At 38.1% G+C, this 25,740-nt stretch overlaps 1 protein-coding gene across 4 annotated transcripts in view; it reads right to left on the minus strand.

Annotated features, from left to right (window-relative positions):
• ercc6 (excision repair cross-complementation group 6) overlaps positions 1-25,740 on the minus strand; it is a 57,357-nt gene that overhangs the window by 13,986 nt on the left and 17,631 nt on the right. For all 4 annotated transcript variants that reach the window (XM_048616318.1, XM_048616316.1, XM_048616317.1 and 1 more), the window contains 11 exons: positions 17,412-17,546; positions 16,344-16,502; positions 15,447-15,582; positions 13,556-13,726; positions 8,146-8,322; positions 6,745-6,861; positions 3,766-3,861; positions 3,139-3,357; positions 2,371-2,481; positions 2,093-2,212; positions 1,240-1,334 (listed from right to left, as the gene is read on the minus strand). In XM_048616318.1, the coding sequence (XP_048472275.1) occupies positions 1,240-1,334; positions 2,093-2,212; positions 2,371-2,481; positions 3,139-3,357; positions 3,766-3,861; positions 6,745-6,861; positions 8,146-8,322; positions 13,556-13,726; positions 15,447-15,582; positions 16,344-16,502; positions 17,412-17,546 (1,536 nt within the window). The remainder of the gene's footprint in view (positions 1-1,239; positions 1,335-2,092; positions 2,213-2,370; positions 2,482-3,138; positions 3,358-3,765; positions 3,862-6,744; positions 6,862-8,145; positions 8,323-13,555; positions 13,727-15,446; positions 15,583-16,343; positions 16,503-17,411; positions 17,547-25,740) is intronic.

Raw genomic sequence — 25,740 nt, forward strand, 5'->3', positions numbered from 1 at the left:
GTTAAATATGTAAAATATTACTAAATAATTACATGCAGAAACCAAGAAGTCTCAATTTTCCCACGGTGCTCACAAAAACCGCTGCTGACCACTAATTTAACAAGGCCTCTTCTACTAAAATCACACTTTAAATCATATTTAGTCAGTACGGGGAGGTAAGTGGTGTGCCAGCAAGTGTTCAGTTCCCCCATTATTTAGTGTGAGAACTAGCACCTCCATTAAAGAACATACTGCAAATAAGATAAACCTGTTCGCAGTGAGCCATGTGAAAACAAATGCTGTAATCACACCATCGTCATTTTTGGTCAAGTGTTACTGAATCGTTTATTTTTCATTAATTTTCTCAGCAGACGTCTTCTGCACTTAGTTGCAACGTTGGCTTATTTACATGAAGGAAACCAAACTGCACAGTGCAAACAATGAAGGATGACTGCAGGAAGCCAGAAGTATTGGATGCGAACAGCCGACATGTGAAAGAGAAGTAGAGGCTGATGCTTCAAATGCGATCCTCAATCCAAACTTCTAGTGAAAGGGGGAATAGCAGATGCAGTGAGTAAAAATAATGGCCTTTCACTAGGACCTGGATTCAAATAAAGTTTGGATTAATTAATGAAATATTCTTTTGCCATTCTTCTTTTAAAAAGGTGATGAGATAAATGTGTAAACCTGACTTAATTGAGTTGCTAGTGAGCAGAGACCTACAATTCAAAACCATTCCTATTTAAGCATTAAGAGATGTCACTCAAAAATGCTAGTGCATAGCTGATATAGGATATGAAAACCTATCACTGGCATAATATGGAATGTTTTTCTGAGGCTGGATCCAGGCATTCCTCATAATCCAATACAGGGTCCCTGAAAGGTCAATAGTTTCAATACCCAGCCAAAGAGCCTGTTTTAGGATTATTTGTAGGATTTCTAAACAAAATATTAACTGGTCTTTCCCTTTCAGATATTGATTTTTTTTTGCTGAACATTTCCAGTGTTTATTCATGTTCCCCTTTTAAATTTACTTGGATGAACACACAAAAATATAATTGTACTATTAACTGAAAATAACTTGGGGGAGGGGGAATTAAGAGTCTTAGTGGTCAACCAGTGTGAAATTAAAATGTTTCTGCTTGCTAAACCATTAAGAATAAAACCAAATGAATCTTCAGCTCACGTACATTGTTGGCAAAAACAACCGACAATTTACAAAGTTTAATGTGACAGGGCATTCCCAATTTTGAGACATACCTGTGGTAGATTTTTTCTTCAATTGACCCGGCTGTTAGTAACCTGTAAATAGTAACCTGTTTCTTTTGGCCTATCCTCCAGGCACGCTCTCGGGCCTAAAAGAATGCGCATTTAGTGATTAGTATCCAGCGGCTTCCCCACCACACGGCAGAGCACTTCATAATCGAATGTCAAACATGAAAAGTTCATGCACAATTAATTTCTTTAAACTGTTGCAGTTCCAAGTTATTTTTTTATTGCTGAAACGATGATCCTTTATTGCAGGGAAATATTCTACAAGTAGGGCAAAGGTTTAGTCACGTTACAGTTTAGCAAAAATTTGTTACAGCCCCACCTGCACAAAGCAGTCATATTGCTAGAATTCCAGCAGTTTTTAATTAAGTTTTCTCCAAGCTTTATACTCAGTCTAATTGCTGACAGCTGAACAACTATACTGCATACACCCAACCACATGTGAATCGTTCAAACTTGTGGGCAACATTTTATTTCAGAATACTCTTAACAACTGTGCAAAGTAAGCTGTTCAGTGTCAGCACAGGGTCAGACATTTCAAAGCAATTCAGATTATTTCAATATGTACTGTTCTTTCTCAGGCATGAAATCCATCACATTCTCTGTCCCAACCAGAACAATTGAAAACAGCAACACTACCACAGCATGAGGTAATAAAATGCACAAATTGCAGATTTTAGCTGCTCCCAATGTAACACACTCAGTTCACATTTACAAATATACATAATTGCTTAATAACTGTTCTAAATGCACATGCATGTTTGTGGCATCGAGTTGAGTGCAGATGAGAGATGAAACAATCCAATGCTGTTTGCATTGACACAAACTGAAAAGGGCCCACCTGTGTGTCAGTACTCGGGTTCCAGTCAGGGTCGTAGATAATAACTCGGTTTGCTCCTGTCAAGTTAACTCCTAAACCACCAACTCTAGTTGTGAGGAGGAAGACAAATATAGAGGAATCCTACAATAGAAGAACAGATTTTTGTTTTTCTGAAAAAAGACTTTTTTCAAGAAAAGCATGTTTGTTAATCGAATAATCAAATGTAAACTTGGCAAGCATTAATAAAAGAGCAAAATGCAGCACAGAAATAGGCATGAACAACTTTTTGAAGTTTTTACCTCATTGTATCTAGAAATGAGTGTCTGTCTAGACCCTACTGTAGTTGTTCCATCCATTTTAAGGTATGAATAGTCTAGATTTCGTATAAACACCTCCAAGATGTCCAACATCTAGCAAATAGGAGAAAAAAGATATGTTTATCTAGAAACAAATTAGAAATTAGCACTACACACATTTTTAATTTAGAACCTGCTCTAAATACATATTAACAGCAAAATAAAAAAACATTATTTGTAACAGGGATACAGATTTGACAGTATATTCTAATGACAGGTGGTAAATTTACAACAAAATGGATTTTAATCTTAAACTTGTTTTTGTTCTAAACCCAAATGAAATGACAAGAATCTGAATATTGATCAATTAAATCGGAGTTGAAAATGTGCCAAAACTCATTTTAAGCGATATAACTTGGCATTCTGCCAACTCTTATCCTGTTATAAGTGAAAGATTTCTTGGCTAATACTTAATATACATTAAAATCTGGCACAGGAATTGAAACTAGATGATTTTAAAATATCTGTAAAAGGTGTAGTTTGCACAGAAACACAGTAGCACCAAAGGTGGAGGTGCAATAATTAAATTCAACCAAAACTAGTGTGAAACAAACATGGAGTAGGTTTGGATTTTAAAATAAGATCAAAACAATAATAATAAACACCTGACATCTTGTTTTTGTGAGGGAGTGAAGAAGTGTTAATAAGCTAGTTTATGCTGCATTATTAAATAGTCAAAATGTGCTTTTTATCTCTGCTAGGTGTGCTGACCTGTCGGGATTGAGAGAAAAGAAGTACTCGATGTCCTTGTTTGTACCACAGCTTTAGCAAAGCATTGACTACAATCATCTTTCCAGATCGCTTCCAATACCCAAAGTGCTCTTCCTCTGTCAGCTGCTCATCAGGCACCCCCTTCAGGATCTTGGGGCCACCAGAAAACAGGTCTGGGTGATTACAGATCTTTCTGAGAGCTATCAGGCCAGAGAATACCTATATTTTTGTGGGTTGGTGGGGGTGGGGAAGAGAGAGAGGAAGAAAAAGAGAACAATCAACGTCTTGACTGTTTGCTATCCAAACATGAATGTTTCTCTAAGAATTGTGCGCAAGAGACCTCTATACACAACAGTGCATGCAGTGTGTTTAGACTACACATGTGTCAAGTACTGATAATAAGCAGCTTCTACGTCACAGCACTGAATGGAATACTTTAATTATTTATCAAACACTTGAAGCTCCATTTGTTATCCTCTGTAAGCACTCATTGATTCATATTAATGTTAAGGAAGAGCCTTTCATTGCTCCAATAGACAAAAGCAGCAGCTCACTATTCTTAACAGTCCCCTTCTTAAAGAAGGAGCAAGCTTCCTTGTTGAATATCCAATAATAGCAATAACAGACCTGCATTTCTCTGTTGAGAATCTGATAGACTTCCTTGGAATCAATAAAGTTTTGGTAGACTTCACGTTGTTCCTCTGTTAAACGACAAAACAGAACCTACAGAAAAAGAGTTTCAGAGTCAGTTACAGGTTTCTTTACTGCTCATTTGGATAATACTGTGACTTTAAATTCCTCATGTAATAGATGCAATGAAAACAGGAAATATGCTCAGTTCAAAACTTAATAGAATATTAACAACAGTTGCAAATTAACACATTCAAGAACAATTAAAAAGTAAGCAACACAAATTCAGAACTAAGTGCAACAATGAGAACTTCTATATTCTCAATAAAAAACCTACTGTGATGACCCACACCTTTCAAATATACCCAGAAATGTCCTACTGATCAGGCAACTTAAAACCAAACCATTAAGATCACATTCAGCAATTGGAATGCATCTTTCACTGTCTGACAAGATTCAAAAGAGTGTGTAACTAACATATTTTACAGTGGATATTTCTCTTTTTGATTTGCTGTCTCTTGCGCACCTAGAGTGTTTATTTTTTTCTGAGACTACACTTACACAAAAGCAAAATAGCAGGCAGCATACTGGCAACAATTGTAATGGCATCACTACATTATTCCCTTCTTCAGTTAGGCATGAACAAAATACTAACATTTCATTAAAAATAGCATGCAGTAGGCATGATCTCATTTTGGGTGTGGTAACTGTAATCTCAATTCCACCTCACCAAAATATGTGACTGTAACCTTTCAGGTGATGAACTAACCAAAAATCAGAAGGAAAACCCAAGAGCAAAGCAGTGATGTGAATTCAACTGATGTGCATCATAAATTCTATCGTAAATCCAAAATGCAGTGACCACAGGTATATAATATCTCCTGAAATGTTCTAACAATAGACCAAGGACAGAGATGGGGCAAAATGGGATTCAAACCCCGAGGAAATTTTCTTAGTTCAATTGGGCTGAACACCTCTATCTAGATGCACAGATTAAGACCATTCAAGGCACCTCAGAGGGATCAGTCGCATGCTGCAAGCATTTGCGCTAAAAGCTGACCCATTGGCCAATCAATAGAATATTAACCTGTAGACGCTGAAAATTCAGTGGATTCACCAAAAGGGCAATCCTTTCAGTCGCATGGTGAATCATCTTCCAAAACTAAAACAAGACATGTTAGGGCTGATTTACTCAGTTTGTAATCCGTACACCTGCCAACAATCTTGTGGGATCACAGGGTATTGCTCATGAAGCTTTATGTGCACAAAACAAATCTCCTGGAGTTTCAGCTTTTAGAAAACTGCAGTTTGCAATATGAAGTGTAACAGATGTCCCCGCATTCATTCTTTAAAATATTAATGTTTTATGTTCTGCCCCAAGCCCTCTCCGGGGCTAGGCTTACTTGAGTGCAAAACCAACAAAAAGATGGAACCTTCCACTGTCTATACAGAAGAGTGTGAAAATACAGAAAGTGCTGCACTGCCACCAAATGAAAAGCATTCTGCATTGAGTTTTGGTGTATTTTTAAAACAGTGCATTCCTCCATTGGGGTTTCAAAGAACATTGTCAACTGCAAGATAAAATTCTCACTGTTGCTGGTAATATACTTGGACTCTGGCCCCACCACTTTTGTTATTTATCCTTGTGATGTCAGCATTGCTGACTCGGCCAACATTATTGCCAGTAGAAGGTGGTAATAAGACTTGCTAGGCAAATTAAGATGAAAGTTAAGAGTCAATCAAGTTGGCAGGTCCTTTACAGGACGTTAATGACCCAGTTAGATTTTTTTAACAATGATACACAATTTCACTGAAACCAGCTCATTTAAATTATTTTATTACTTCCACGGTGGGATTTGAACTCACATTCTTCAGATTACGAGCTGAACAAGAATACACAACGATCTTCAGGAAATATTTATATCCTTTTATGAAGTGATGATGAATGTTATATCTACAGTATAATGCAACATTACTGAATGTTGTGCATTATTTATGAATATTCCACTTTGTGATTAGTTTGGTCTTTAGCTTCTGCTTTTACACTAATCACTAGTTGCTCTTTGCGACAACTTTGTTGGAATACATTACCATGAATTCTTAAAGAAACACATCCACAAAAAAAAGATTAGACTAGTTTTATGTTTATTATTCGTGTGTGCACAATTGTGGAATCTATACTACAAGAGGGCTGCTAATTAAAGAGGAATTCACAATTACAAAAAAAAGGGCCATTGTGTTATTGGGATAAGATTAAAACAACGCACTGCCTCTCTAATTCAGCTATAACACATACAGACAATTAAAAATTCACACGGCACAATTTTAAAACACAATCAGCATCTGTGTTCACAGATGTGAAGTGCTTCTATTTTTGTAGTAGGACTGAAATCTTTTGTTATTTTGCATTCATTTCCCCTGCTGTGCTTCATGATGGCATTTAAATATTTAATGTAACTACTGTCACACCAAGCCAAGGGAGAGAAGGACCCAATGAAGTTCTGGAGGTCATTCCTCCTAAATATTTTGTTCATCAGTTTTTTTAAGTAAACCAGCTATCATCTGGGACTCTTGTTACACTGTGAACAACAGCTCTTTCAAATTGGATTAGCAGCTAACTTTAAAATTAAGGTAGTGTACAATTAATACTATATCCCCATAAGTGATGCAAAAATAATCAACTTATTAATTCTGAAATATCAATAACTCAGTGGGTAATTGCATTCATAATTTGTGGCAGTGAGTCTTAATGAATCAGCAAGATCCCATGTGTATTCCATGTACTGTGCTATCAAATAATCTGAAATAATGCAATAACTGGCGCAATAATTGGCCAGAACCCCTGCAAAGAGCCGGAAATTTCTGGTTCCAGACAATGGGGTAGGAATGTAGAATGGTCTCATTATGCTACAATAACTGTAATACATGCAGAAATTTACTTTAAGCCTTCAAAAAAATACCCCGAGTTTTACCCACCTGTTCATTCTTGTCTGGCAATGCCAGATTCATTTTTACATCTGCTTTTATTCGTCGCAGCAAGTACGGGTTTATGGTGTCCCGTAAAACACAAGCACACTTATAGGCAGTTTGCACCTGAGAACATTTTTAAAATAACTTTGAGAAGGATACACATGCAGGTTGCAATAATAACAAATCAGCAGGGACACATTTATACAGAGCAGTTAAAGAAAAATGTGCTTTGACAAATGCTAACTCACTACTTAACAGAGTCCTTAGAATTAATATATTGGTAAATTCATTTTAAAAACAGATTATGAAGATATTTTATTGGGCACCATAACAAATATAGTGTTAATTTGGTATCCTGTATGTTTATTTCACCAAACTAAACAGACAAAAAAATGCAAGCCACGTAGTTAATATTGCAATATTACTATTAACTACAATTGTCTTCAAGCAATTCTGATACTTCTAGTGGCAAATGTGGCTTTAATGTTTAATTCTTAATGATACCAGTGCTCCATTGTACTAATGTTTGGCTCTATGTATAATGGCTTAGACACAACAGTATAGTTCAGAGCTCTCAGGAGGACACAAAATGGAAGTTTTATTGGCTGTGCAAGTCTTACCCTCAGGGAAATGGCCCTTTCATCATGGTACGTCATCTCTGTGTCTAATCCTATATCAGCCAAAATTCCATTTATCATTAATCTGAGTGGTCTGAGGATCAAAAGGAAACCTGCAGGAAGCCTGAAAGATGCTACGCACTACCAAATGATTAGTGCCCACTTGCCACTGTGTAAGTAGGCTTAAGGAAGAATGAAGAGTATCACACAAACAGAAGGTTCTTTTTAGTTTAAAGAACATATGGCACAGTTCAGATCAGTTGTACAAAAAGGGCAAGTAGTAGAATACATGATAATTTATTGATTAGATGTTTCAATTCACATATCAAAAAAAAACCCAACTAAGTTAAAATAATGAAAACATTAAAAGGTTAAAAGAAAAGGTTCCCCACCCTGAACAACAGTATTTTATTACCAACTGTAACGGAAAGAAAATATGTACACTCAGCATTTCAGAATGGAGACACTTTTAGCAGCCATGAACCACCAGCACTGTTGTGAGGCAATAAAGGTAATCCATCTATCAATCTTACCATCTTCCCTCTTGTATTTTCTATCCTTGCTTTTTCCAAATTTCAACTTTCTCTTTTACGTGTATTTTTCTACTTCTACCAACCTCTTTTGTTCCATTAATAATGTCATGATTCAAAGTGTGAATATTGGAAATCTAAAGCAGAAAATGTTACAATATAGCAAGAATGCCAGCATCTCAAATCCAGAAACCATGAACTCATTCTACTCTTTTTATTTATTATATTGTACAGAAAGCATTATGTTCTCTTTCACATACCTGAACAGGTGAGGCATTTTGATAGCCTCCCATTGTGATAGGGACAGAAAATTGTTCCATGAAGACTTGCAATGTTCCTAGCTTTCCTGGAAAAACAAAGTCAAATAAAGACCAGAGCTCCTTCAAGTTATTCTGCATCGGTGAACCAGACAGGATAATGCGATGGGGAGTGCGAAACTGCAAAGAGAATTATAAAAATCATTTATGAAACTGCAACGTTTTTCTAAAAAGTCTTCAAGAATAGAACTGCTATTTAAACAGTACGTACATACCTCATTCACGATTGTGCCTTCAGCCTTCTTGTTCTCACGTTCGGGAATGCTCAGTCTAAAACCCTCTGCTTCTACACTTCCCACTATCTTCTTTAAGGCTTTCTTAAAACTCACCTTATGGGGAACAGACAGGAAACTGGAGTGGGGTAAAGATCAGATCAGTTGTCATTTTACTGGCTGGCAGAGCAGCCTCAAGGGGTTAAGTGGCCGATTCTTGCTCCTATTTCTTAATCATTCAATAATTCTTTTTAATTTCTCTTTCTTTAGTTGAGCATTTATTTTTGTCATGTGTTGCCTTCAGTGAACTCTTTGGGCATCTTTTTATGATAAGGATACTACGAAAATGCAAGTTGTCATTTTTCTAAGTATAAGTACTATTGTTATCTAATCCCAACCCTGACACACTTTTTTTAAAGCATTCAAAGTTTCTTCAGTCCACAGTATTTGAATACTTCAAGTTTTGCAATACAGATTGGCGTGGATATCCACAACCCCACTGTGTAATGCATACAAAGAAAAAAAACAAAAGAAAAATAAAAATACACATTCGCTTCAGCTTGGTCCCAACGGAATTAAAGGATATGCGAACAAGTGAAGTCAATGTAGATATTCAGCCATGATCTCATTTAAAGACAGAGAAGGCTCCAGTGGTGGTTTTGTTAGCTCCTGGTCTGATTCTTTGCGTGGTCTTAATCATAATATTAAAACTAGTTCCCAAAGAGGTATGTCAACCCAACACAATTGATATTTTTCTTTTCAAAAGGAACTTATTGTGCTTAAAGCTCTCAATCAAATAATAAAATTTATAACACCGTGATATAAAAATACCGTGACTGCAACATTTTAATTTTTGCTACTCTTGGTGCTGTTAATGCATAGTACTTGCTTAAGTGCAAGATCACAGTAAAACCCATATTAAATAAATCTCTTTAAATATTTATCCACATTAAAAGCTCTTATGATTCAATAAAGCAGTCTAAAATTAAGTTCACAAAGATACTTTTAAGAACGAAATACATCAGCAGAGATAGTTCAAATAATGGTATGTAATAAGATTTGTCCATTTGCAATCAATGACTTAAATGTGGCACAGTGGTAATGTCCTAACCCTTGGACCAGAAGGCCTGGTTTCAAGTCCCATCTGTTCCAAAGATGTGTAATAACATCTCTGAACAGGTTGATTAGAAAAATAGGTTAAATAAAAAATTAAATGAATCGCACCACCAAAGGAATGATTTTTAAATTTGCTGGCGACACAAAGATAGATAGTTAAGCAAGTTGTGAAGAGGACACAAGGAGGCTTCAAAGGCTCTAGATTCTCCCATCAGACTGAACATCACTTCCACATCCCTCAGGATCTTACATATTTAATCAAGCCACCTCTTACTCTTCTAAACTCCCAGCGGATACAAGCATAACATATGGCAACCCACCCATTTTATATATGAACCTAGTAAACCTTCTCCGAACTGCTTCCAATGCATTTATATCCTACCTTAAATAAGGTGTCAATACTGTATACGATATTCCAGATGTGGTCTCACCTGAAGAATAACCTCCCTATGTTTGTGTTTAATTCCCCTTGTGATAAACAATAACATTCCGTTAGCTTTCCTAATTGCTTGCTGTACTGGTATGCTAACCTTTTGTGATTCAGAACACCTGGATCCTTCTGCATCTCACAGCTCTGCAATCCCTCACCATTTTGATAATTGGCTTCTTTTTTATTTTTGTTACTAAAAATGGGCAATTTTACATATTGCCACATTATATTCCTTTTGTTAGTTCTTTGCAGTCTATTACATAATCATGAAGCAAGGAAATGGATGCTTTGAGTCAACTCGTCCATGCCAAACAGGTTTCCTAAACTGAATTAGTCCCAATTGCCTGCATTTGGCCCATCAATCTAAACATTTCCTATCCATGTACTTGTCCAAATGTCTTTTAAATGTTGTAATTGTATTTGCCTCTACCACTTCCTCTGACAGCTCATTCCATGTACGAACCACCCTGTGTGTGAAAAAGTTGCCCCTCACATCCCTCTTAAATCTTTCCTCTCTGACCTTAACCCTATGTCCTCTAGTTTTGGACTTCCATACCCTGGGGTAAAGACCTTGGCCATTCACCTTATCTATGCCCCTCATGATTTTATAAACCTCGATAAGGTCACCCCCTTCAGCCTCCTACACTCCAAGGAAAAAAAGTCCCAGCCTATCCAACCCCTCCTTATAACTCAAACCATCTAGTCTCAGTAATCTCCTCATAAAGCTTTTTTGCACCCTTTCCAGTGTGATAACATCCTCCCCATTAGCAAGGTGACCAGAGTTGTATGCAGTACTCCAAATGTGATCTTGTAGACTGTAACATGATGTCCCGACTCTTGTACTCAATGCTCTGGCAGATGAAGGCAAGTGTGCTAAACGCCTTCTTCAGTACCCTGTTAACCTGTGATGCCACTTTCAAGGAACTATGTAACTGCACCCCTTGGTCTCTGTCATCCGTTTGTAGGCTCCTTATGTCCTATTTGTAACTTATTACCTATTATGACATAAATTTAGCAAACATCCCTTTGGTTCTTTCGTCCAAATCATTCCTATAAATTGCAAAATATTGAAATCCCAACAATGATCCCTGTGATACATTCCTCGATACATTTTGCTAACAAAAAAAAGACTCACTTTTGTGCCTACTGTTTACTGTTAGCTAGCTAATCTTCTAACCATGCCAATATGTCATTCTCTACACCACGACATTTTAGTTTTTGCAATAACCTTTGATCTGGTATCTTATAAATGCCTCCTGGAAATCTAAATACAGTACATTCCCTTTATCCACAGCACATGCTGCTTCTTCAAAGAACTCAAATAAATTGGTTAAACATAGTTTCTCTTTTACAAAAGCATGTTAACTCTGCCTGAATACCATGAATATCTTTAGAATCTTTAGTGACAGCTTCTCTATGATAAATGTTAAGCTAAGTGGCCTGTAGTTTCTTGCTTTCTGTCTCCTTCCTTTTCTGAATAAATTAATTTTATTAGTTGCTTTACTTTGTAATTGAGCATTCCCCGAATCTAGGCTATTTTGGAAAATTAAAACTAATGCATCAACTATCTCATTAGCCACTTCCCTTATGAACTGGGGACAAGTCCATCAAGACCCAGAGACTTGTCAGCCTGCAGCTCCACTAATTTTTCCAGTACCTCTTCCCTGGGGATTGTAATTTTCATGAGTTGCTCCCTCCCTTCTATCTCCTGATATACAGCTATCTTTGGGATGTTACTAGTATCCCATATAAGGAAGATCATTCAAAATACATATTGAATTCGTCTGTCATCTCCTTATTTTCCATTATTGATTCCACAAACTCACTTTTTATAGGATCAATGTAGACTTTGTTAATTCCTCCCTTTTGAATATCTATAGAAACTCCTATATTTGTTTTCATATTTGTAGCTAGCTTTCTCTTGAACACTAATTGTGCCCTCCTTATTAATCTTTTAGTCCGTTCTTTGTTCTTTTCAAAATATTCTGTCCAATCTTCTTTACATAATTATATATTTTTTCTTTAAGTTTAATGCTATCTTTAAGTCAATTAAGAATGGTGAATCCTGCCTTTGGAATTTTTTTTTCTTGTTGGATTGCATCTATTCTGCGTATTCTGAAATATCCCCTCACATGTTTGTCACTGCACCTCAACTTAACCTAGTTTACTAGTTCATGTTAGATAGTTATGCTTTTATTCCTTGATAATTATCCTAATTTTAAGTTTAAAATATCAGTCTTGAATCCACTCTTCATCAAGCTGAATGTGAAATTCAATTGTAGTTTGATTGCTGCAATCTAGGGGTGCCTTCACTATCAGGTCATTAATTAATCATATCTCAACGCAGAGTACCACAAGTGGTATAGTTTGCTTTCTGGTTGGCTCCAGAACTTGCCATTGTAAGAAATGATCCTGGAAAAATTCAATGAATTCTTCATCTAGACTACCTCTGTTCATTTTATTTTTCCAGACTACATGCAAATTACAGTTCCCCATGATTATCACCATTCCTTTCTGACAAACTGCCATTATTTGTTCCTTTATATTCCATACAACCAAGTGGATTACCATTAGGGCCCTATATTCCACTCTGACAAGTAACTTCTTGTCTTCTACCCAAACTGCTCCAAAATGTCATGGTTTCCTGACATAAGGTCATACCTGTCTGAGTTCTGAAGAAGGGTCACTGGACCTGAAATGTTAACTCTGATTTCTCTCCACAGATGCTGCCAGACCTGCTGAGTTTTTCCAGCAATTTCTGTTTTTGTTTCTGATTTAGGAATCTGACATTTAAGATTAAGATGACTTTTTTTTTCTCAGCAGGAGATTAGCCCATGGAATTCTCTTCCCCAAACATCAGTGGAGGCGTTCATTGAATATATTCAAGGCAGACTTCGGTCATTTTTGATCAATAAGCGAGTCAAGAGCTATAGCGGAATGGACAGGAAAACCATGATCGTATTGAACAGTGAAATATGCTTGGGGGTTGGTGGTGAAAGAACTAGTTCTGCTCGTAAATATTTTGCGCACAGCTGTTTTCCTTGGAACGTCCTCCCTAAATAAGTAACCAGAGATTCCAATTCTATTCTAACTTCGCATTTAAAACCTTTCTTAAGGCCCGTCTTTTTGACTAAGGGTTCAGTCATGCCCTTCTAAAACTCTAACCACTGATCACTATCCAATCCATATTTAGTTATTTGCTTATTTCATGTTTCTCCTGTTTCGCAGAGCACCTTAAAATGCTTTTTACTTAAAAATGTGATTAAAATCCTCGTCTGTTGTCAGCTTAATGTCAACTGAAGGCTTGTTCCTCCTCACAAAATCAACAAATCTAGCCCCACGTTTTTATAAGAACTATGTGGCAGCTGTCCAAGACAAGGCAAACACATTCATGACAGCATACACAATTTTGCCTCCCTGTGGGATAACATTTGGGAGTTATTGTGACATCTCTGTTAACGAAACAGTCAAACTTTAGACAAACAACATGAAGTGACAAGAATCACTTGGGGAGGATTAGCAAATCTGGCCCCAGCTGTGATGCCCACATTCTAAGAGAAAATAAAAAAGATAAAGAAAAATATTACCAGGGTACCTGTTTACATGCAACGGTAATTGCAGCATTTGGGTTTCGTATTTTGTGCCCTTCATCCAAAATTACATAATGCCAGTCATAGTATGCAATGGACTCCTGCATAATTCGGACGTAGGAATACGAGGTGATCAGAATACCGTTACATGCTGCGATTTCTCGAATGAGCCTCTCCTGCAATATCAAAATAATGTGCTGTAATTGCAATGACAAGTACAAACATGGAACTCTCACTGTTTTGTATGCACAGAATGATCACAAAAATCATTCTGAAGTGTACCAAGACTTCTATCTACTGCTGTAATACTCAAATCATCTCTCGTGATTTCAAATTAAGTGCCTGTAAAATATGTAACCTCTCCCAGTTTTTGCAATTAATAAGGGACGTCTGCAATTAGCCTAACTCGATGAACACAGTTCTGCTATCATTAAAAGACATTTTGTGAAAGTGCTGCTGTTGTTATTGATGCTCTGGAGACCAATCTCTCCTAGAGGGCAAATAGTGGACTGTTAGAAAACAACAGTCATAAATCACACTGTCAGGTACCAACAAAACAGGGCTTAAATGCAGGCATATGAAGGCCATTCACAGCAAACAGAGCATAGGAGGTTCACAGTCATGAATTGCTGAACCTATAACTAATTTAAACTTCCTTCAAGCAAAATTTTAAATAAACAATGTCTTGTGCTGACAAGGGGAAAAAGCAAGAGTGAGGAAGCTTCGTGCCAAAGTTAAAAAAGGAAAGTAGTCTTTGTCAAACCTCACAATGTATGCAAAATATAAAACCATCCCTTTGTTTCTTTTTCTGCACGATTAAACCTCCTAAAGCCAGAGCTTTTCACATCATAATGGAAAATGCAAAGCAGGTTTTATAATCAAGGATTACTTCAAAATTTATGATCTGCACACTGCTCTCAGCACTGTACCTCTTTCTAGTTATTTATCATTAAAATCTTTGGCGTTGGCAGATGATGGGAGATGATCCGTAAGTACACCTAGACTTAAATGTAGTTAGATCAGAAATCTAGGGAACTTTTACTAGCAAAAGCAACTGTACTCCAAGAATTATTAAAGATTTCTTCAGCTGAGCTCATGGGATTATGATTAAGTTGAACTGTACCTGTGCGCTGAAATACAGCTGGTTTCAGTATTTAAGCCATTATTAACACCAAGACCAAAATGGAAATAATTCCAAAGAAATTATATGTTCAAGCTGTCTTTTCGCAGCACAGGTTTTGTGGATTTTGCTGCCATGTCACGTACGACTTAAATATAAAATAATGCAAAGCTGCAAACAAACATCTGATCGATATGTTCAAAAGTTATGTTAAACTGTCATCTGAATACAGAAGCATTATAAAGGTAAAAAGCAGACAGCCAATTGCAAATCTCAAGGAACAAAGGTATGTAGAATTGTTAAAGTGACTAAACAATTTTCCCTAAAAAAAATTAAATGGAAGAATATATATTGTAGGTTTTCGAAAGAACACAATGTTTAAATTGTGTGGAAAAGAACTACCTTCAGCAACTAGCATCATTTCAGAAGTGAAGAAAATTTGCAGGTCTTTGACAAAGGATTGTCAGCCTGAAATCTTATTGACAAGTGCAGCCTGATCTGCTGAATATTTCAACACTTTTTGTTTAATTATAAGACTTGTAGTAGTTGCAATATTGTATTTCTGCAAATTCATTTGTTAACATCAAAATGGTTGAGGTCAGAACAAGTTTATGCGATGCATTAGTATAAATCAATTACTTTCACTTTGTATAAAACAGTTTCTGTTCATATTTTGATCAAACTGGACAATGATTTTTCTATATTCATGAACATCTCGAAATGTCTGCAGCATGGCATGAAACGTTATCAAGATCTCAGCTGTTCAAGGTACCAACCTTCCTGCTGGTGAAGGAACCTGTCTCGTGCAGGACTGCCACTCTGAATGGTGGCCACCATGTGTGGAATTCTTTCACCCACTGGTGCATCACTGTTGCTGGGCAAACAATGACCACAGGTCCCAAGCCCTCATATCTTAAATTTAAAAAAAAATGAGTCACCAACTTTAATAAATTCATTGCTCACAAATCCAATATGACAACTTTTCAAAAATCCATTAACACAGGCTTTGTTTTTCTCAATGGTCAGATGCAACTTTATGTATCACTAAGTTCTGATGCAGGCAAAGGCTGCTACTATACGAACACTCAAGGGTTCTCCAGGGCACAGCCACGCAAAGGCAACAGCTTGCAAAAGAAAAACAACAAGGTACAAGTCTGCAGGGCAATAAACTACATCTGCATTATGCTGTCTTTTTAAGCACTGACTGACAGTATCCAAAGATATTCATTACAGTGTAAAAGCTGTGGACACTGCATGCTGCCAAAAGTGATTTTATACAATATTTAATAAACTAAGCTACTATTTATATAGGCAATTTAAAATTCTGTTTACACAAACTATTGATATTGAGGCATAAGTGAGTTTGCAAACAAACCCCTACTGTGAATGATAACCTTACGCAACTTATCGACTCATGGCATCACATGTTTCTCGTCTGAGAAGTGAAGTAAAAATGTTTTGCCTTTCATTGAATGTGTTACATGTTTAATTTCTCTTGCCCTTCAGCTCCTACATCTCGTAAAAATTCCCTTTGATGGTTGTACTAAAAGAATTAAAGGAATATTGTAATTGAAATGTCATTAAAAATTCACGAGTCCCTCCTACAACAGCAATGCAACTGATGAAATATTAATTGAGCTGCACAGACTGACAGTCTGCAGTGGGGTACTTGCCTGTAATTTGAGCCTCGTGTCCTTATCTTGCTGTAGCTCAGGCCTGCCAAGAAGGCAATTATCTGGATGGTCTTGCCTAGTCCCATTTCATCTCCCAAAATTCCTCCTGCCTGTTGGCAGTGTAATTCCCAAAGCCACCGAACACCTGTCTGCTGATACCTGGGTGCATCAAAATGATTTTTTTTAAAACAAAACATAATGAAATACATTCATAAATGAATCATCTACTACTGTACAATTACTAATTCAATTCAAAACCAGAAACAATAAAAATGCTCCATGCCAGCACACTTTGGCAATATTTGAATCACACTGCAATTTTGGTGCAAGGACACAAAGCAAAATGTTTCTTTAAATAAAAAAAACTGCTTGAAAGTGCAATTAATTTGACAGGATCCATTATAGAGCACTCTTTGTTATGTATGCTTCCAATTTAACAGTCTTTGTCAATATCTCACAAGCAACAAATCCCATAATGTTTATGAATATATATTTCTTCAAATCATACTTGGCTTAATAGATTTTAAAAGTGGGCACTGAATTTTTCAACTAATTTGCTAAATGCTTCATGATCCATGTCTATTCCATTTAGAAATAGTTATTAATTGTTTTAACGGTCAGTAAAGGTTAGCAAGGAAAATATAGAAGTGCATGCCACTCTTTCCCACAGTGACATAAAATGATGGTATTGAAAACTGTCCAGCCCAAGACTGAAATTATGCATCACTTTTCTTGGCATTTGACAAGAGTCAGTTAGTAAATAGATATTCAAATCAATTAACTCAAATAAAATTCAAAATCACTGGCTTTATCATTCTCAGGAGTCAAACATGTCATCCTCATATCCTACCAATTTGTTTGTTCCACAGCACCTAATATGTTCCCATGTTAGCTGCAGTACAGTGTGGTTACTTCTAAACTCATTGTTGCTTCTTAGACAGAGGCAGAGAAAGAGTCCACCAATGTAAACAGACATTTTCCTTCCTGGAAAAATGCACTGCCACTACCACTACTGCAATCCCTGCAACTTTATCTATATTCCGTGACAGTCATTATGCCTTTACGTACTTGTATAGCTTTCTCCAAAAGAAGCCAGGCACTTTGAACCCCTCATCAAACTCTGCGTCACTTTCATCGGACTCAGCACCTTCGCCATTTGCTTGCTGCTCTTCCTTTTCCAGCAGCCTCTTCCTTTTCCATTTCCTGGGTGGTGACCAATTAGATCATGTTAGCACAGAATCTATCAGAATAGAAACACTGCTTTAAATGCATTGCATGCCATGCGCTGCTGGAAAGATTATGTTTCAAACAAAACTAACAGTCAACTCAAAAGGAACAGCACCACTCTTCATTCTCATTAGACTGGGAGGAATCAGACAACCACTGCTTCTTCATAGCTTCATGGGTAGCTTTGCTTTACTGACCAATACTGAACCAACACCATAAACAAATTATGGTCATTATCAGATAGTAATATTTACTAATGCTTAGGGATTTCTTCAGAGTACTGCACAGGTTCTAAGTATCTTCAAACAGGATATAAAGAAAGACAAAACACCACATACATCACATCTAAAATACTCAGTGTATCAACAAGTTTGGCTCTGTAACTTTGCAAAGGCTTAAAACAACTTACAAACAGCTTTGAACTAACCATTGTGTTGTGTTGGTGACCCAAAAATCAATATGATTTTCCTAGACTAGGTTCCCCATTCAGATGTTAACCAAATACACTGCCGAAAGATGCACTCCTAACAAAACATATTTAATTTAAATTCAGCTAAAATGTGCTTTAATGAATGTGATGGAAGGTGATTAGCATGATTGGGCTGAATCAACCCTTCACACTCTTACTTTCCCCTTTCCATTAAAGATTACAGTGCATGATGCTGTAGGATTTTGGGTGAAATCCACAATCTGATTTGCATTGGACAATGATCATAAATTATGCAATTTTCAATTGTTTTACTGAAGTAATACAGCATGATCAAAACGGAGGAAAATTCAACTGATCAGAAATCAATTACGATGGATGAAAACTAACACAGGACAGCTTTACACAATAGTACCATGTGGGAGCACAATGAATGCAGAGAAAATACACCAGGAAGAGAAGACAGTTAGGGTCAGTGACTGACAGGTAAAATGCAAAGCTAAACACACAAGGAACAGAGCTACAGAGTGGAGAAACAAAAAGCTCAAGTGGTGCAGTGGCAATAAAAAAATGCACCAAAAACAAAGCCACACTGGATTTTCAAAAATGCAAGAAAAATTCTAGTACAGCAGCAACCATGTAGACTGACTTATTTAATAGACATCCACCATAAACATCGCAGAGAGAGCTTAAACAGCTTCATTCTGTTGAGAATGCCACACAAAATTAAACGTATGACAGTTTGAAAGACTCAGAACAATCTCAATTTATCTAACCTGTGGAATGATTGCTATGTAAACCTACATGGGGATACTATGAAGAGCTACTAAAGGCGACAACAGGAGTTGCAAAATCAAATGTTAGAAAAAGTTCAGAAATTGTTTAGCTCTGTATAGACAAACTCAATCAATGAATGATGGATATAGAACATAAGAACTAGGAGCAGGAGTAGGCCATCTGGCCCCTCGAGCCTGCCCCGCCATTTAATAAGATCATGGCTGATCTTTTTGAGACTCAGCTCCACTTACCCGCCCACTCACCATAACCCTTAATTCCTTTACTGTTCAAAAATTTATCTAGCCCTGCCTTAAAAACATTCAGTGAGGTAGCTTCAACCGCTTCACTGGGCAGGGAATTCCACAGATTCACAACCCTTTGGGTAAAGAAGTTCCTCCTGACCTCAGTCCTACATCTCCTTCCCTTTATTTTGAGGCGATGCCCTCTAGTCCTAGTTTCACCTGCTAGCGGAAACAACCTCCCTGCCTCCACTTTATCTATTCCCTTCATAATCTTATATGTTTTTACAAGATCTCCCCTCATTCTTCTGAATTCCAATGCGTATAATCCCAGTCTACTCAGTCTCTCCTCATAATCCAACCCTCTCAACTCTGGAATCAACTGAGTGAATCTCCTCTGCACCCCCTCCAGTGCTAGTATATCTCTTCTCAAGTAATGAGACCAAAACTGCACACAGTACTCCAGGTGTGGCCTCACCAGGACCCTATACAGCTGCAGCATAGTCTCTGTTTTTAAACTCCATCCTCTAGCAATGGCAGACAAAATTCCATTTGTCTTTTTAATCACCTGCAATCCCACCTTCAGCGATTCATGCACAAGGACACCCAAGTCCCACTGCATAGCAGCGTGCTGCAATTTTTTACCATTTAAAACATAGTCCATTTTGCTGTTATTCCTACTAAAATGGATGACCTCACACTTATCAACATTGTACTCCATCTGCCAGACCTTTACCCACTCACTTAGACTATCTATATCCCTCTGCAGACTTTCAGTGTCTTCTGCACACTTTGCTCTACCACTCACCTTAGTGTCATCTGCAAATTTTGACATACCACACTTAGTCCCCAACTCCAAATCATCTATGTAAATTGTAAACAATTGAGGTCCCAACACTGATCCCTGAGGCACACTACTAGCCACTGACCGCCAACCAGAAAAACACCCATTTACCCCTACTCTTTGCTTTCCACTGGTCAACCAATCCTCTATCCATGCCAATACATTACCTGTAATACCGTGCAACTTTATCTTATGTAGCAGCCTTTGGTGTGGCACCTTGTCAAATGCCTTCTGGAAATCCAGATACACCACATCCACATGGTCCCCATTGTCCACCATGCAAGTAATATCCTCAAAGAATTCCACCAAATTAGTTAAACATGACCTACCCATCATGAACCCATGCTGGGTGTTCCTAATGGGACAATTTATATCCAGATGTCTTGCTATTTCTTCCTTAATGATAGATTTAAGCATTTTCCCCACTACCGAGCTATAGAGCTTGATATCTAATCGCCTTTCTATTGAACTTTATATGAGTTTATCCCCGTCTGGACCACGGACGAAGAAGGACACGAATTTGACTGGGACAGGACATCCATAATAGTACGAGCCAAACAGAGACAAACCAGGGAATTCCTGAAGGCCTGGCATTCCAACCGGAACCCTATCAACAAACACACTGAACTGCACCCAATATACAAACCACTGAAAAACAGAACCAGAAGTAATGCTAGCCACCCCAGCAAACTGAGGCATATAAATGATAAGCGGGACAGAACACCAACGCTTCACCGGAGGTGCACTGATGACGTCACTTAGCAAGGTGACGAAACGTCTGCAGCTGAACACACCGGCTTGGCAAACAAGTCTACAACCTCTGATTATCCTTGTCCATACAAAAACTTCTAAAAAGAGAAGTAAAACAAAGAACTGCAGATCGTGGAGATCTCAAACAAAAGCAGATTGCTGGAGCATGTCATCAGCATAAATACCACCATTTCCCAGCTGCTTTCAGTTCTGATAAAAGGTCACTGGACTGTAAATGTTTACCCTATTTTTCTCTCCACGGATGCTGCCCGACCTGCTGAATTTCTCCAGCACTTCCTGTTTTATAATAGAAAATAGCAGTTGTCTCAATTTTATTAACCTCAAGTTACAATCTCGATCAGCCAAGGTAGGCATGTTTTAAGATACCTCAGGCTTCAAACAAAAGTTTAGACAACGATTTATTGCAAGTCATTTAAATAGTTCTGAACGATAGAGAGACTGATTCCCATCATCTCAGATTATGTTTGTAATAAAGAAATTGAGGTGGGTTGGGTTTTCGTCCCTTTTTGATTTATTATTTGAGCCAAGTGTGCTAAAAGTGCAAATCAACAGTAATGATTGGTGCAGTGAATTCAATTTATAAGCAGAGATTATAGAGGTAATGAAAAATCATGAATTATGGAACACTGCAAAACAAGGTGAATATGGCAGGCAACAGGTGGCAAGTCCATCACCAACTACAAAGGGAGAAGGCACACTAATGCTTGGGTATAAAGGTGGGCAAGATGTTCAACAAACGTTCAAAGTAATCACAGAAAACGCAAGTGGAGGGCATAAGCACAGTGATAGATTAAAAGCCTGTAAACTCTTAAATAATGAGAAAGAGTTGGAAAACAAAGCGTGATAGACACGGGATCCTTCAATAAGCTGCAATAAGCTTCAGAAAGCCAGTAAAGAAAATAAAACAGTCCCAAAGTAGGATGGGTTGCAGTGAAATTTGAATGGGAGAAAACGACAGAACCTTGACAGAAGTTTAGAGCTGATAATGGAAGAAAATGTTGGAAAAGAACTACATGAAAGAAAAGCAAAGGAATCTGGAACAGGTCTCTAGTAACAGAAAGGGGACCATGAATGAAATTATTTGCCCAAGAGGGGTGGCAAGGACAGATTTAAAACAGAGTAATGATGGAGTTTTCTCACTAAAGGAGAAAGCAAGTGATGGAAAGAAAGTGCTTGGACATGCTCCAATGATTCTGGCATAAAACCATCTTGGTCTGGATTTTAAATGGCACTTCTGATTGCAGCAATATTGCCCATCTGGTCACAAAGGACACCAGTAAACCTGTCAACTTTCAACAAGTTAACTAATTAGTTAAATGCTGGTCTTTACACCTGCACTTATGACAATACGTTGACAAGAATAAGACTTTGCAAAGGTGGATTGCAATGATTTCATAAAATTTAGCATGACTTTCGTGTTTTTTTTAATCTTTCACTGGATGAGGGCGTCACTGGCCAGGCAGCATTTCTTGCCCATCCCTAATTGCCCAGAGGGCAGTTAAGAGTCAACCAATTTGCTGTGTCAGACCAGACCAAGAAACGACAGCAGTTTTGTTCCCTAAAGGACATTAGTGAACCAGAGGGAGTCTTCCGATAATCAACAATGGATTCATTGTCATCCTTAGACTCTTCATGCCAGATATTTATTGAATTCAAATTCCACCATATGCTGTGGTGGGATTTGAACCCGAGTCACCATAACATTATTTGGGTTTCTGGGTTAACAGTCCAGCAATAATACCACTAGGCCATCACCTCCCCCATTTTTCATGGAAATGAAAATGCTTAATTCTTAATTTCATTCCTAATGGTGATGAAATGACCAGCAATCCAGCTGGTCAGCATTATCAAATTGCTACAAAGAAAAACCAAGAACAAATAAAACTGATAGCAGCAATATAGCCACTGAACGTAGAGCCATAAGAGATGTACAGCACAGAAACAGACCCTTTGGTTCAACTTATCCATGCTGATAAGTTACCCTAAATTAATCTAGTCCCATTTGCCAGCATTTCGCCCATATCGCTCTAAACCCTTCTTCCTATTTATATATCCATCCAGATGCCTTTTAAATGTTGTAATTGTACCAGCCTCCACCACTTGCTCTGGTAGTTCATTCCACACATGCGTCACCCTCTGCGTGAAAATGTTGCCCCTTAGGTCTCTTTTTAACCCTTCCGACATGACACTGGGTGTCCTGAATGAGCCATATCTCTAGCTAAGCTATTTCAGAAGGATAACATTGGCATCTACCCAAAAATGATGCAAATGTAACCTGGCTTACTCTCATTATGATGGGTCCTTGTGGTGCAGTGGTAGTGTCCCTAACTCTAGGCCAGGAGATTAGGTTCAAGTCCTACCTGCTCCAAAACATGGACAATGGTTCTGAAATAAATAAAAAAAAACTCAAAGAACTGTGGATGCTAGAAATCAGATACAAAAATGCAAACTTGGAAATATCAGCAGGTCTGGCAGCATCTGTGGAGAGAAAGCAGAGTCAACATTTCGGGTCTGGTGACCTTTCTTCAGGACTAATTTTAGCGAGGAAAAGGTTGGTATATATGCTGAAGATGGTGTGGGGGAAGGGAGGAGGAGTAAACGATAGGTAGAAATGAAACACAGATTGGGCAACCGCTTTGCAGAACACCTACGTTCTGTCTGCAAATGACCATGAGATTCTGAAACCTGCCACTTCCACACACCACTGTACTCCACGGCCAACATCTCTGTCTAAGGCTTGCTGCAGTGCTTCAGCGAAGCTCAGTACAAGCTTGAAGAACAGCACCTCGTTTTCCACGTGGGAGCCCTGCAACCTTCCAGACTCAATAACAAGTTTGATAATTTTAAGGCTTGAGCACTTTCTCCCACTGTCCTTATCCCAAAGCCCACACACTAGACCTTGTCGTATCACATAGGCTACTATCAGAAACAACCACTGTCAGCCACCAGTCGTCCCCATCAGCAGCTAGTGATTCTCCTGGGTTGATCGTTACCCATTCTTTTGTCTGCTCAACTGCTTATCTCTCCTCTCTGGGCTCCAGCTCCACCTCCACCTCCAACAAAACTTCACATCTACATCAACCCTTTCCTGGCTGTAATCAGTTCTGAAGGGTCCACTGGACCCGAAATGTTAACTCGGCTTTCTCTCCACAGATGCTGCCAGACCTGCTGAATTTCTCCAGCAATCTCCGTTTTTGTACCTGAAATAAAACGATTGCCTTTGACATAGGGTAACACATGAAAGTATCTGACATCAGGCAGCCCTAGAGAAATTGAAGTAGGTAGGAATCAGGGAAAAATCTCCATCAGCTGAAGTACTACAGCTACATGACATCAACTTTAAAATGTGAAAAATTGTCTAGGTATGTCTGTACACAAACAGCAGGACATATAATCCAGTCAATTACCACCCTATCAGGCTACTCTCAGATCATTCATAAAGTAATGGGAGAAATCATCAACAGTGCTGTCAAGCAGCACTTGCTTAGAAATAACTTGTTCCTTGACACTCAATTTGAATTCTGCCAGAGTAACACAGGTCCTGGTCTCATCACAGCCTTGGTCCAAACATGGACAGAAGAATTAAATTCCAGAGGGGAGTTCAGAGTGACTCCCCTTGTCATCAAGACTTCATTTGACCGACTGTAGCATTAAGATGACACACCTAGTAGACAGAGGATGGTTGAGATTGTGAAGGTCAGCCATCTAAATTCCAGGACATAAGACTATCAGAAATAGGAACAGGAGTAGGCCACACAGACCCCTTGAGCCTGTTGATCATGGCTAAACTATTATTCCTCAAATCTCCTATCCCGTGTTTTCCCCGTGACCCTTAATTTATGTATTGATCAAGAATCTATCTCAGCCTTAAATAAATATAAGGGCTTTGCCCGCACAGCTTTCTGTGACAAGGAATTCCAAAGACTCATAAACCCACTCAGGGAAAAAATGCCCCCTTATCTCGGTTTTAAATTGGCACCCCTTTATTCTGAGACTATACCTTCTGGTCCTAGATTCTCCCAGGAGGGGGAACATTCTCTCAGCATTTACCTATCAAGACTCTTAAGAATCTTATACATTTCAATGAGATTATCTTTTATTCTTCTAAACTCCAGTAAGTAGACTCCCAGTCTGTTTAGCCTTCGCTCAAGTGAACCTGCTCTGAACTATCTCCAATAAAATGATATTTTTCCTTAAATAAACGGACCAAAACTGCTCACCATATTCCGGATGTGGTCTCACCAGCACATTATACAGCTGCAATATGACTTCCCTACTCTTAAATTCCAATCCCCATGAAATAAGGGCCAACACTTGATCAGCCTTCCTGAATACCTGCTACACCTGTGTGCTAGCTTTCTTTGTTTCATGCACAATTCCCCCCAGGTCCCTTTGTGTTGCAGCTTTCTGCAGTTTTTCTCCATTGAAATAATATTCTGTTCTTTTGTTTTCACTTCCAAAATGAACAGCTTCACATTTTCTCACGTCATACTTCATTTGCGAACTTTTTGCTCACTTACTTAATCTGTCAATATCAATGTCTCTGTAGGCATTCCTCAAAGTAGTGCTGTAAGCCTAACTATCTTCAACTGCTTTGTCAATGATCTTCATCCCATTGTAAGGTCAAAAGTGGGTATGACTGTTGATGATTGCACGATGTTCAGCACCATTTGCCGCGCCTCAGACACTGATGCAGCAAGGCAATATTCAGGCTGCAGCTGACAAATGGCAAGTAACATTCATTGCACAGAAGTGCCAGGCAATGGCTACCTCCATCTGAGAGAATCTAACCATTGTCCCTTGACATTCAATGGTGTTAACATCACTGAATACCCGATCATCAACATTCTGGGAACTACCACTGACCAGAAACTGAACTGGACTACCAAATAAAAACTTTGGATACAACAGCAGGTCAGACAGTAGTAATCCTGCAGCAAGTAACTTATCCCCTGACACCCCAAAGTCTGTCCACTATCTACAAGTCAGGGGTATGATGGAATATTTCTCACTTGCTTGGATGAGTGCATTTCCAACAGCACTAAAGAAAATTGACACCAGATAGGACTAAGCAACTAAGCCTGATTGGCCACTTATCCACAAACATTCAGT

The sequence above is a fragment of the Rhincodon typus genome, chromosome 34 (assembly GCF_021869965.1).
Source record: "Rhincodon typus isolate 14 chromosome 34, sRhiTyp1.1, whole genome shotgun sequence".
Lineage (NCBI taxonomy): Eukaryota > Metazoa > Chordata > Chondrichthyes > Orectolobiformes > Rhincodontidae > Rhincodon > Rhincodon typus.